This window comes from Cynocephalus volans, chromosome 8, assembly GCF_027409185.1.
Source record: "Cynocephalus volans isolate mCynVol1 chromosome 8, mCynVol1.pri, whole genome shotgun sequence".
NCBI lineage: Eukaryota > Metazoa > Chordata > Mammalia > Dermoptera > Cynocephalidae > Cynocephalus > Cynocephalus volans.
The window spans coordinates 14959970-14972921 of NC_084467.1; the positions used below are offsets into that span (position 1 = coordinate 14959970).

General features: G+C 44.3%; 1 protein-coding gene across 2 annotated transcripts in view; it reads right to left on the reverse strand.

Annotated features, from left to right (window-relative positions):
- CAPZB (capping actin protein of muscle Z-line subunit beta) overlaps positions 1-12952 on the reverse strand; it is a 129855-nt gene that overhangs the window by 74324 nt on the left and 42579 nt on the right. For both annotated transcript variants that reach the window (XM_063104524.1, XM_063104523.1), the window contains exon 2: positions 3079-3168. In XM_063104524.1, coding sequence (XP_062960594.1) covers positions 3079-3168 — 90 coding nt within the window. The remainder of the gene's footprint in view (positions 1-3078; positions 3169-12952) is intronic.

The window sequence follows — 12952 nt, forward strand, 5'->3', positions numbered from 1 at the left end:
GTATTTAAAATTATTCTCTATAACACACTTATTTTTTAACATTTTAGATTACTAATGGATTAAATTGTTTAACACTTTGCCCCAAACAGGTAAAACCAATGCACCGCAAAGATGCACCATATTTAATGTGTTGCTCTGAGTGTGATTCCACCCAAAGGTACCCAGCAAGCGGAGGTATCTGAGCAGAAGAAATCAGGATTCCTCAGCCACTGCTCAGCCCCGCCACCACCCTGGCTTCTTCTTCACCGACTCTAAATCGTCTGAAAAAGGTGAAGTGGTCCTATGTTAACTTAAAGGGTGAAACTTAGATTAAATAAATAGAAGTACCCAACTCAGTCCTGGGCACATAGTAGGTATTCAACAAACATTAGCTGTCCACCCCAGTCTTGATCTGCTCCACCTCCTCTCTAGCACGTGTTCTATAGAAGAAAAAATTGCACTCGAACAGTAATCCATGGAATGCCACGTATTATGTCATATGCCAGTGACAGATACACTTTGATACTTCAACCTATGGCCAAGTACCATCCTGCAATTGAAACCTCAGGTCTGAGGGCTGGCCCGCGGCTCACTTGGGAGAGTGCGGTGCTGATAACACCAAGGCCACTGGTTCGGATCCCTATATAGGGATGGCTGGTTGGCTCACTTCAGAGAGCGTGGTGCTGACAACACCAAGTCAAGGGATAAGATCCCCTTACCAGTCATCTTCATATAGGGAGGAAAAAAAAACAAAACAAAAAAGAAACCTTAGGTCTGATATCTCTTGTCTAGCATTTGGCTATGGTGAAAGACAAAGAGAGCATCTCTCTATACTCTCCTTCACTCACCATCAATGCTTCAATCTTCCTGTTGAACTCAAAGAAAACTGGCATATGCAGCAAGGGAACCAGCTGCCCAGGTGTTGATAAAAGCAACTACATGCACACCTCTGAAGTAAGGAGTGACGAGGGAATCAGAGAAAATACACAGCTGGAGTAACACACTTCAGCTTACATAAGAACAAAACAGCCTGGTTAAACACTAAGAAGAGTCTACTGAGAAAGATTTGCTCAACATTTCTCACCTCTATGTTTGGTGTATTGCTAAAATACAGTAATAAGTAAACTGGCAAACTAAATTTAAACTCAGCCAAGCATACTTTCATGCTGTTTAAAAGGAAAAAAAGCCCCTGCAGCTGACCAAATTAGGGATCTGATCATACCAACTTTTTGCCCATCTCTTCCATGTAAGATCAATGACAGATTTCTAATCAAGAAAAATGCAAAGACATTGTAGCACTACTTTTTAGACTGCATTTTGTAGTGCTAGCTTATAGGATTGCTGAGAGTTAAGTAAGGCCATGCACGTAAACTGCTTAGCACAGTGGGCTACATATAAAGTTCAGTAAGTAGGTCCATGGTGACAACTAGCACCACATCAAGTAAAGTCCTCCTTCAGACTTTCAAGGACACGTACTATTCAACTTTATAGTTCATTATTTCTCAACAGAGACTATCCCCTTTAACTGCTCTGGCCCACACTGCCTGCCCCACCCCCACCTCACATTTCACATGTTCAGGCCCAGATTCTATACAAAATTGGACCCAACCAAGCCAATGTTTAGGTCATTGTTTAAAAATCAGGACATTTCACATAAAAAAACCACATACATGGCTCCTCCAGAAAAATATGAAAACAAGCAAATGGAATCCCACTCCCAACAGGGCAAAAAGCACCTGGAGCAAAAGGATGGCTGCCCTTCCAGATGGGGCCCAGGCCCCAAGACCCTGCCATGCCCTTTTTCTTAGATCAGGTCCACCTCAGTGTTTACTCTTTGTTTGGGATCCATGATCCTGAGCACATAGTGGGTTCATTCGCATCGCAATCCAACTTCCTATGCTTTAATACTCATCTGAAACGTCAGTTTGTCTGGCCAGGACCCATTACTTTTTCATACCTTCTTCCTCTTCACTGACGTCGCAGAGCACCTGCAGCTGGCTTTCTCAGCATGGCCACTGACCTCCAGTGGCCTCCTCCTTCTCACCTCTTGAACTACTACAGGTAAAATACATCAAGTTCACACTCCTTCCTTCATAGGCTCGACTCTGTCTCACATACCTGCCTCTCTCTTGGGAGTTTGTGTCCCTATAATTATACAAATAATGGCACTATGGATTTTCTAGACTACCATGAAGAGTTTAATCTGTGAATGATATGAGTCTCCTGCAGTCATAATTTTTCCTAGTAAAACCACTATTTTAAAAGACATCTCACTGATGAGTCACATTTGGCAACTAATAATCACATCCAAGAAGACATGGGACACAATGAGAAACACAGAGGACTCAATTCAGAGGGCTCAGGTTCCAGACCCAGGGCCAGAACTCACTGGCCAAATGATCTAGGTGATTCAGTTGGCCTCTTAGGACCTGGTTTTATTTCTTTTCAATTGTTCCTATGGCTTTCTAGATGTTTTTGAATATTTTGAGCATTGTCAAGTAATATTACTTGCCAGTTAATATGAGGCATCATTTTGAGACTAATAATTCTGAATATTTAAGAACACTTTAAAAATGAATTAAGTATTTTAAAAATAGATGTGATGAGCTCTTTAAAAGCCAACTTTTGTTTGCTGTATCTTTTCAAAGTAGAAACAAAGCCACTGAGGCATCTTACAGGGTAGACATCTGTACTGCGTTGGTTGGAGAAGTTCACACAACAGTGGAGAGACCAAGAGCACCTGATACAGCTGCACTGTTGAATGTGGGGCGGCAGGGTGCGGGTGCCTGTCTTCATCCTCACCATTCCTAAATGCAAGCTTCTAGAAGCTGAAGAAGGTAGTTGGGGGAGGGGAGCAGACTGTAGTCAACTTTAGAGCTCCCATCTTGGGCTTTACCAACACAGATGATTCTGAAAGAAAGTCCACCTTATGAAACTCATCCTCCCTCTGTCTTGGAGGAGTCTCGTAGCCCAGTAGTGGTATCTGGCTAGGAAGAGAGGAGGTTTCCTGTGTTTTGAATTCTGCATGGAAAAAAGCTACACAAAGCCACCAGTTATGAGCCACAGCCTCAAGTGAAGCCACAGGAAGAACACACATACCAAGTCGATCAGGTCGCTGAGGTTTTTCTCGATCTGCTGTGGAGGCAGCCGCCTCATTAGGTCCAAGGCACAGTCCAGCTGCTGATCACTCTGTGGAGGAAGAAATAAAAGTGCATAAGTCATTTCTGCCAACAGGAATATCAAAAACTCCTTTTACAAAGCATTCTTCCAGTGGCTGCTTGCCCAGTGTATTCTAAGACCCAAAGGGCTCTGAAGCGGGCCCCCTGTCAGCCTCTCTGTGCCCATGGCCTGGAGGGAGATGGCTGTGCACCGTCTCTGCTCTCTCTTTGATAACAGTCTAGATCACAAGTGGGGACAACCAAAAGATCCCAGAAGAGTGGGAAGCAGGCTGGAGCGTTCAGAGAGTTCCCTCATTAGCTTCCTTTCTCCTACTCAACAGACCTCAGTAGCTGCAGAGGTATTAGCTCCCAGATGGTTCTATGGCGAGCATGCTCAAGTAGCAAATTAGGTTTAGCCTTTGCTGTAACCTGGGTATGAATGCCAGGTAACATGGCCAGGCCAGGCTCCCTGACGAGCTCCGAGCCAGAAGGAAAAGCCTGGCAAAGAACAAGTGGCAAGATGCACACGGAGGTTAAAAGTGCTTCATTCATCCAAATAAAGCTTGAAAAACTTTCCCAAGCCCTGTGTAAACAAGACCAAGACCTGAACTGCATTACAGTCAAGAGCTCACTCTAGCTGGCAAAGTGGACTACAAGTGCAACAAACTGTGGTCACTCCTGCCTCAGGGACTGGAGGACAAAAATCACTCTCATTTATCGAGTACCTTTTTAAAGCTATGCACTGGATACCTCACACAATACTCTCCTCACTTAATATTTATGCTGCAAATATTTGCTAAGAGCTACCATGAGCCAGTCACCACAAACACACAAAAAATAAGGAAGGAAGGTAGGAGGGAACTGAGTGGGTTCACGACTGCTAAAGTGCAAAGCAGATTCAGTGCCCAGTGCGCTCTAACACAGAGGCTAGACCTCAGGAGGAGAAACAAGAAATAAGGTGAGACAGGTGGGCCAGGTACAAAGGTGAAGAGCTTTGTACATGACTCTAAGAAGTGCAGGCAACCACAATAAGGCAGATGGAGTCCTCAACACTACCAGAGAGGCACTGATTTGTATCAGAATCTACTCTGCTCAGACCAGTTTCAGGAATTTTGAAAGCCCTAAACCAACAAGCTAAAGAGTCTCACAAAATATACAAAGTAATCCTGGAAATGCCACATTTGGCTGTAATGAAATACAGCCTTTGAATATCACCATCCACGCTCCAGGTCTATTAACCAAAAGCAGGTCATGGGGCAAGGACCCACTTTATATTCACAAAAGACATAACACATTGTTAACTGGAGTCAATTTTATTTTCAGATATCGATATGGCATATGCAGCAATCTATTTTTAAGAAGCATGTACCTTGCAGAAGATGGTTATCAGTAACAATTTATTCTGGGACACACAACAAACTGGTTACCCTGAAAAGAAAAAAAAAAAAAACCCACCACACTGGAAATCCTATCACTTGTTTGGCTTAATGAAACATTCCAGCAACCATGGATTCCCTACTTGTGCCACGCACCTCTAGGCTAATGCATGTCAGCCAAGGCCATGGTGACGTGCGTGGGTTTGGCCTGCTGGCATGGGAAGAAATTTTTACACCACAACTTGGGTAGAGCACACGGATAAGCTGATTTGACTCTAGAGGGACATATTCCACTCCCAGTTCTGCCATTCATCAACTTATGACCTTGGGCAAGTTTCTTAACCTCTATGAGCCTCTCTTTCTTTATCCATAAAATGGAGACAGTATCTACTTTACTGAGTTGTTACAATGATTTAGAAAATGCATGTGAAATATTTACTACATAGTAGTATATATTTAATGATTGGGGTAGTGTGTGTGTGTAAATATAGATACAGGTTTTTAATATTTTGAAAATATTTTTCAGTATAAGTATTTTATAACATTCCTCCCTACTCAACCCAATCCTGATCTCTCTTTTTGCCTTAAACTAGAGCTAGGTGTTCAAACTCCACAAGTAGCTATGTATTTTCTTTTTCTTTTTCTTTTTTTTAAAAAAAGATAACCAGTAAGGGGATCTTAACCTTTGACTTGGTGTTGTCAGCACCACACTCTCCCAAGTGAACTAACCAGCCGTCCCTATATAGGATCCAAACCCGTGGCCTTGGTGTTATCAGCACCACACTCTCCTAAGTGAGCTACGGGCTGGCCCCAGCTTATGTATTTTCTTGGCCGCACAAAAATAGAAAACCCTAAGACATTTGATCAAACTTGTTAAAAGGAATAAACTAGGACTTCTCAACCTGGGATTACTTTGTGTACACAAATACCCCACGCACTGCCAGGAGACTTTGGCAATGTATGCAGACATTTTTGGTTGTCACAAGCGGGGGAAGGGAAACTACTGGGTAGGGGCCAGGGATGCGTCTAAACATCCTACAGTGCAAAGGTGAGCCTCCCACAACAAATGTTAATTGAGTCAAGGTTGAGAATCCCTGGTCTAAAACCAATCATTCTGGGCTGTTGCAGACTCCTAGAATCTGATCAAAGATAAGGCCCTTCTCTAGAAAACTGCACACACAGAGAAACATTTCACATGCAACTCTAATTCAAAGACCATTCATAACCCATAAAACTTCTGATCTTTGGAAAATATCTCGACCAGATCTTAATCTTCCTCAGGACTGAAAAGCAAACTTAGATATAAGGAAGCCTAGTTAATTTGGAACTGTAATCCAGAACACACTGGGATTCAGAAGGGATTAGCTAGGAATTGAGCAGTGTTATCTAGGAAAAGACAAGACAACTTCACCAGAAGGTCAACGTGAAAAGACAGCGAACCCTTCCATGGAGCCTGTTCACAGCCCACCCCCCACATGCTGGTCACACCTCCACTCCCTGGCCTGGCTGTGTCTAGCTAATGGCACTAAGGTAGTATTGCAAAGTGATCTAACTCATATTTTACATTAATCCCAATTAGTCATAACTGGAAATGTTTCACTACAAATTTCTAGGGCTACGATGTTTAACTATCATTAAATTAAGAAATGACTAAATGCTTCCCGAAAGTGAAGCAACATGGGAAAGCTTAATGACAGGTTGTAAAATCTTGAAGTTAACTGGAGCCATTCATTTGGGAGTCATCCCAAACCCCAGGGGGTCCAAACAGGAAACAGTGCAGGGAAATGAAGAAAGCGTGGAAGACCTACAGCTACAGGCAACAACATGCGTGACCCTGGAGACAGAATGATGTGGGGGAGTCCCCACCTAGGACACTGCCACTTTTATAAAGCTCAAAAACTATATTATCTAAACGTGTATTTAAAACTAATACAGCAAGGCTTTTTTTTTTTTTTTTTAAAGCCAAGACAAGGGAATGATATATACAAAATAGAGAAGAATAGTGACAAAATGAAAGTTGGTATTTGTCTACATCTTACATGAAATGGTAGGTTCAAGGGTGTTCATTATACCAAGATGCTTAAAACTTATGTTAAGCTCTCTGTCTCTGCTTCCACCACCTTGCAATATGAGAACCCTGGGTCACGGTCACCACTTGTTTCTTGGACTTTGGACTTCCTAGCCTCAGTAACCGTAAGAAGTAAATTTTGTTTTCTTTATACCAAAAAACAACAACAAAAATTTTATGTTAATATGTATGTTATCTATACATAAATTATGTTAATATGTAATTATCAGATGTCTATCTTTTAAAGGTAACAGGAAAAAATATGACAAGAGCAAGTGACGACAGGGCGCAGGATTTGGGAGTCCAGAGCCCAGGGTCTGCCCAGTCACTAGACTGTGCGACCCGGGGTGCTCAGTTCCCCTCGTGGCCTGGGATTTGGACTAGATGGCCTTTGTGATTCCTTCTGGCTGGATGGTGCTTTCCATCCTCCTGCAAGTGCAGATGCACCCATGCCCTGCCCTTCAACAAAACCATTGTCCCAGACTCAGCCCTTTCCAGGAAAACAACTAGGTTACAATTCAACCGTGCGTTGAGCGCCAGCCTTCGTAGGCCCGATGAATGACACCTAGTCCCGACCCTCAAGGAACCAACTACCCATAAAAGAGCAAATAACCACAGGGCTGAGTGATGTGTACAATGGCAGGATACAGAAGGTTCAAAGAGACAAGACACAGTTCACAATATACTGATTTACACTTCTTGTGTCAGTTATTTTCCTAGGATTTCTTTCCCTCTGGTTACTCCCCTAACCTTGTAAACTTCACCCTGTGACTAAGAGCTCTCCACATAACGGCTCCGTCAAAATGCTAACCGATCCTAGACACCTCCTTTCTAATATGAGCTGACCAGTGCTACCGCCCACTGGTATTTTCTGGGTTCAAAGGTAAACAGTAAAAGAATGATCATTTCACTCCACCCTCCAGAATTCTCTGCCCATTCAGTCATTTGATGATGATATACTGTTTCCTAGGTAACGAGCACTGTTTTTGATGCTGAATAGTGAACGTAAAGTCCCTGGTCTTCACAGAGCTTACAGTGCAATCAAAATCAACATTGGAAACGATCAAGGAAGAGGCCTTCTTAGGATGTCAAAGAATAAGAAGGCGACAGTTACCCCACTTAAGCTGGCGAGGCCCCAAATGGTAGGTTTAGGTTTTTGGTTGTGGCTTCTTTTTTTAGTATATCCACAACCATGATAAATGTTAGAGTAAAGGTACCCACCAAGTGGTACAGGGCACGGAGGTAGGAAATGCTTCACTTTCTGCAGTTTTTTCACATGACAGAGAAAAAGCACAAAACTGCTTAAATCACCCTCCACAACTAAAACAACTGTTAACGCACACTAGAACAATTTTTCAGAACAATAAATAAGTCAAATGAAATGCTACAGCCTAAAATATCTGCTAGAGTTCAGACCTCAGATAGTGTTGTCAAACATTTGCGTAAGTAAAACTTGGCCTATTAAACAAAATAAAAGAGCAAAGTCTGATTTGGAAACCATCCTTAAATAAAATGTATTCAGTCTCTAGGTGGGGACTTCAAGAGCAGGGCGTGTCCTAACCCATGACAAGCTCCAAGTTTAATACAACAAACAGACTATCTGCAACCATGATAAGTGTTAGAGTAAAGGTACCCAACAAGTAAGTGTACAGGGAACCCAAAAAGACTTCTCAGAAGAGGGGCACAGGAGCCTGATTATCCCTGGATGAGGAGGCGTGCCCAAAGCAGACCTGGAGGGGCTTTTCCAGGCAGCAGGATAAAGGAGAGGCACTGAGTTGCACTGAGGAGGAAGGGGACAGTGGGGCGTGGCATGGGAAGGTGGCTGAGGCCTTGTCATGAGGGGGCTAGAGTAAGGCTGGATTACGCTCTGACTGTTGTGGGGAGCAGCTAACCTGGCTCCAGGCCCAGGCTCAGAACCTCACTTGTCCCAGCAGTCCCACTTTGTCCACTTTCCCTGAAGGTTTTTCAACAAAGTGACAGAGCCATCATTTTGTCCAGAGGCAAGCAGATTATATTTTCTCAAAATGGCCATAATAAGATCTCCCACCCCTCTTCCTCCTCTTGCCTGTGACTGTGACACTCCCCCAGTTGAGGGGGAAATCTGTGTCCCATGCTCTTGGAACTGGGAGAGTTTTTATGACTTTTTTTGTCAACAGAGTATAACAGAGCTGGTGCTCTATGACTTCTAGGCCAGGCCACAGGAGACGATGCGGCTCTCCCCAGCCTGCTGAACATACATGCCTGGAACCCTAGTTGGCAATGAAAATCATTTAATGGCCCTAAGGCTGCCACGCTGTGAAGAAGCCCAACCTAGCCCTTGCAGGAGAGCCACATGAAGAGACTCTGTGAAAAGAGAGACACCTGATGCACGCGCCCCCAGGTGCTCCAGGCTTCTGCTATTCCAGCTTTGGCTGTCTGGCTACAATAGCATGAGAACCCAAGCCAGAGCCACCTGGCCAAGGCCCTCCTGAATTCCTGATCCACCAAAACCATCAGAGACAATGAAATAAATGACTCTTGTTCAAGTCATTAGGTTTTTCGGTGACCTTGTTAGATGGCAATAGTAACTGACACAGGACTTCTCTGGAGCCGGTGGGGAGACAGCCTGACCAGAGATGAGACTGGGGACAGCAAAGACAGCCACGGGGCTATGGCTGGATGGCTGGGGAGGAGCGTGAGTGTCAAGGACTTCAGGGGCAGACAAATAGGATGAGGTTACTTACTGGACATGAGAGGAAGGCCGGGAAGCCTGAGATGATTAAGTTTTCTAGCCGGGGCCACCTGCTGGAAGACGGCACCACAGCCTCATCAGAGCACGTATGGTTTGTGTGTGTCCTTGTAAAATACAGTGTGTGCAATTCCAAGGACAAGCAGTAACTCAAGCTGCTAATATTCCCAAGCAGAAGTCCTGCTTGGCCCGCTCTAGGGAGTGGTTAAGGCAGATCTGTACTTAATATCATCTGTCTACACATAAACAGCCCACCAAAGCTTCAAGGCCTTTAAAGTTTGTTCTTTAGTTCATTAAGACCTTCATTCGTTTACATTCCCAAAAGGCTTAGCAAATACTTACTTCACAGATAGCACAAAGGTAAACTTTGCTGGAGCCCAGGCTGATTTAACACAAGTTTATAGAGTCTAACTTAACCATGGTTTGTCTTGTATAATCTGTGACCCAACGAGCAACTTTGTTTAAAAGTTGAATCTGTTTTCTGCCATGTGGCTCAGGAACAATTTGTGCTGGGGGCTATTTGGGGTAAGATTCCCGGGCCAGCCCAGCCAACAACTCATCTTTAGGTCACTCTGGAAAACTGCACATTTTGGATTAATAAAAAGAAAAGCGCTTCTTCCACTGCCTGACCGCCCTCTGGGAGGGACACAGTGATGACAGCCGTGCATGGAGGGAGACGCCTCACCAAACACAAACATGCACACCCTCTGGATGACTTCTCATTCCCACGGGAAAATCCAATACCCCGTATCAAGTGAACCAAAGCCACGGTCAAAGTCCACTCAGCAGACTGAGCCTCCTTCTGCCTGCTGGGGTCCACTGTATGTCATCATCGTTGGGTTAATGTCATCTTTTTTCATTGAGGTTAAAAAAAATTTTAAAAACCACACAACACAAAACTAACCATTTTAGCCCCGGCTTCAGCCATGCAGATGAGCACCAGACACCAGGAGATGGCAGAGCACCAGGGAGGAAGGAGCCGGAACACATGACCTGCTGTTATGTGAGAATACACTGCCTCATTTGGGGGGTAAAATTAACCATTTAAAAGTGAACAATTAAAAATGTAACAAATCATTGGCTGTGTCAATGTCATTTTGACCACCATGAAAACATAATCACTTTATAAGTTTCTCTTCTAAAAAATTCGGTTAGGATTCACAGATATGAGATGTGGACAGACCTTTAAAGCTCCTCTAAGTCCTGACCCCTCATTTTATGATGAATAATGAGGTTCGGAGAAAGTTTTGGAAGGTGATCAGACACTGGCAAGATGAGCACCTGGACCCCTATCTTCCCGTTGACAGGTTTCCTTATGCGCCCCTTGTTACTTTTGCCCTCGCGAGAGTGATGGGTCGACATGGCTGAACAAGTCAGGCACAGTGCTTGCCCTCAAGGAGCCTAAGGAAGAGGCAGACAGAAAAACACGGTGGGAAAGAATAACCACACCATCCTACTCTACAACAACAACCGACACCCCAGATATTCCATGACCACTGGGGATCTGGGAGTTCCACCCAGTGGCTTCTTCCAGATAATCAAAGCACCAACTTTTCTGAATCCTAAAAGAGAGCGATCTCTCTAAAAAGTGTGAGTTTTTACACTGAGGACAATGCAATGAGCATGGTAAAGCCATCTCTCAGTGGCCAGACACCACATGAAGGACAAAGCCCTGTGTCTGCTTTTCACACTTTTCTGCCTCTCCTGCCAGGCTGTAAGCTATACTTCTTCATTTGCTATGGGCTGGGAAACCAGAAAACTAGAAACTCATTCTCGTTTAAGACAAAAACAAACAAACAAGATTTCGAGGGAAGGAATAATTCACAGGTTCATAGCCTGGGGTTCAGAATTACAGGCCCACAAATAGTTTGCAAGCACCTTAACAGTGCATGAAGATTTGTGTGTATACATGCACACATTTTTAAAAAAACCCTTTTCTCAAAGAAGTCTAAAACTTTGAAGGCACAGATAATGTAATAATAATAAAAAAATTCCTACTTTCCATTATAATCTTCAGGGTGGAACTAAGCAAGTCACCACTCACTCCCTTGGCGCCTCCGTTTTCTTTAAAACATGGTCCGTCAATACTCTCCATCTTGCAGGGCCACTGAGAACAAGGTGCCACATCTGGCCAGCAAAAGTACCCCACAGCCACATCCTCCATAAATGGTGGGAACTCTCCCAGGGTGTAAAGCACACGGTTTAACTGCCAGGACTTTTACGTAACATTTTTTGGGGTGCTTAAGGGCCCTTTCCTCCCTGATTTTCCCTCACTTGACACAGGTTTTCCATTTAGGCTGCCAGGAGTCTCTAGAAAGGTAGGCGGAATGCTATGTCAGCTTCCAAGTCTTTAAGCACCAACAAAGGAGGGCAGACTTCCACAACACTCACCCCAAACAATTCCCCTGGGCTGCACAGAAGGAGGGAATGGGACCGGCCTACGGCCAAAATGAGAAGAAGGGCAGAAGACAGAAAGACGTGACCAAATTCTGCATTCCTCCACAGAACATCTTCCCTTGGTTTTTCTGCATTCCAGTTACCCCCTTCCTCAGCTTGCTTTCTGAAGCCCTCTGATCTGCTTCTTCAGCCCAGGATGCCACCGAGTAGTATTTCCACCTCTGAGCCTTCTCCCTCCTTACTTGTGTTCCCAAACCCATCTGAGGCCATTGAAACCAGACAAATGTGACAGCCCTCAGAGAGTCCCCAAACTACCTAGACACCCTATCAGCAACAAGAATTTCCACGTGCCTCTCCCTGGTATATTTATTCCAGAGGAAAACTTAGCAACCTACATATAGGCTCCGTGTCAAACTCCACAAGAGCCAGCAGCTGATTTTTCCCTTACATATTCCTTCAGGAAGTGAAATATCCGAAATGAGTCACACTCAAGAGTTGGAGCTGTACTTGTGCTGTAGTTTTTTGGATAATTGATTCACTGTTTACCGTCCCAAATCTCTAACTGCAGAACCTGAAGTTTACGGATCAAACTTGGTGAAATGGCAAAAACTCTCAAAAAGGAGTTAGCAATCCCGAGTTCTGAAGGAGGAGTGGCTGTGCAAACACATTTTAAATGGCAAAGCAGAGCCACTGCCCAGCAAGGCTTGAGCAAGCACAGGTTTACTGTGGTGTTCTTCTACACAACCCCCTCCCCCGCCCCTTTCCTCTTACACCGTCCGCCTCTATCCACTCCCAACACACGTTTGGCTGCACCTACCCCTGCCAGCACCTGGGAAAGCCTGCTGACCCCCATTCTATGTACTGAAACTCAGCTCCCAACCAGCACCCCACCTAGAGGCAACTGCTATGATTCGGACATACACAAGGCAAAGGGGACGACCTGATGCAGGGAAACACCCCAGGTCAGATGACAATCAACAAGTCCGCAGCTCCAGTGGCTCTCTGCAGATTTCTCATGCACTGTTCTTGGCTCTGCTAATGAGCCAGCTGGGCAGACTGGAGCAAACTCTGGGTGTGCCTCCTTCCATCTCTCCAGACTTTAAAATACAGAATCACGGAGACGTTACACTAAAGGGGATCTCAGAAACTATCTAAAATGAGGAAAACTGAAGCCTGGACTTATCATATAACCAAACAGCAAATGAACCAAAACCAGAAAATGAATCTCTTTATTATATACTTTAGT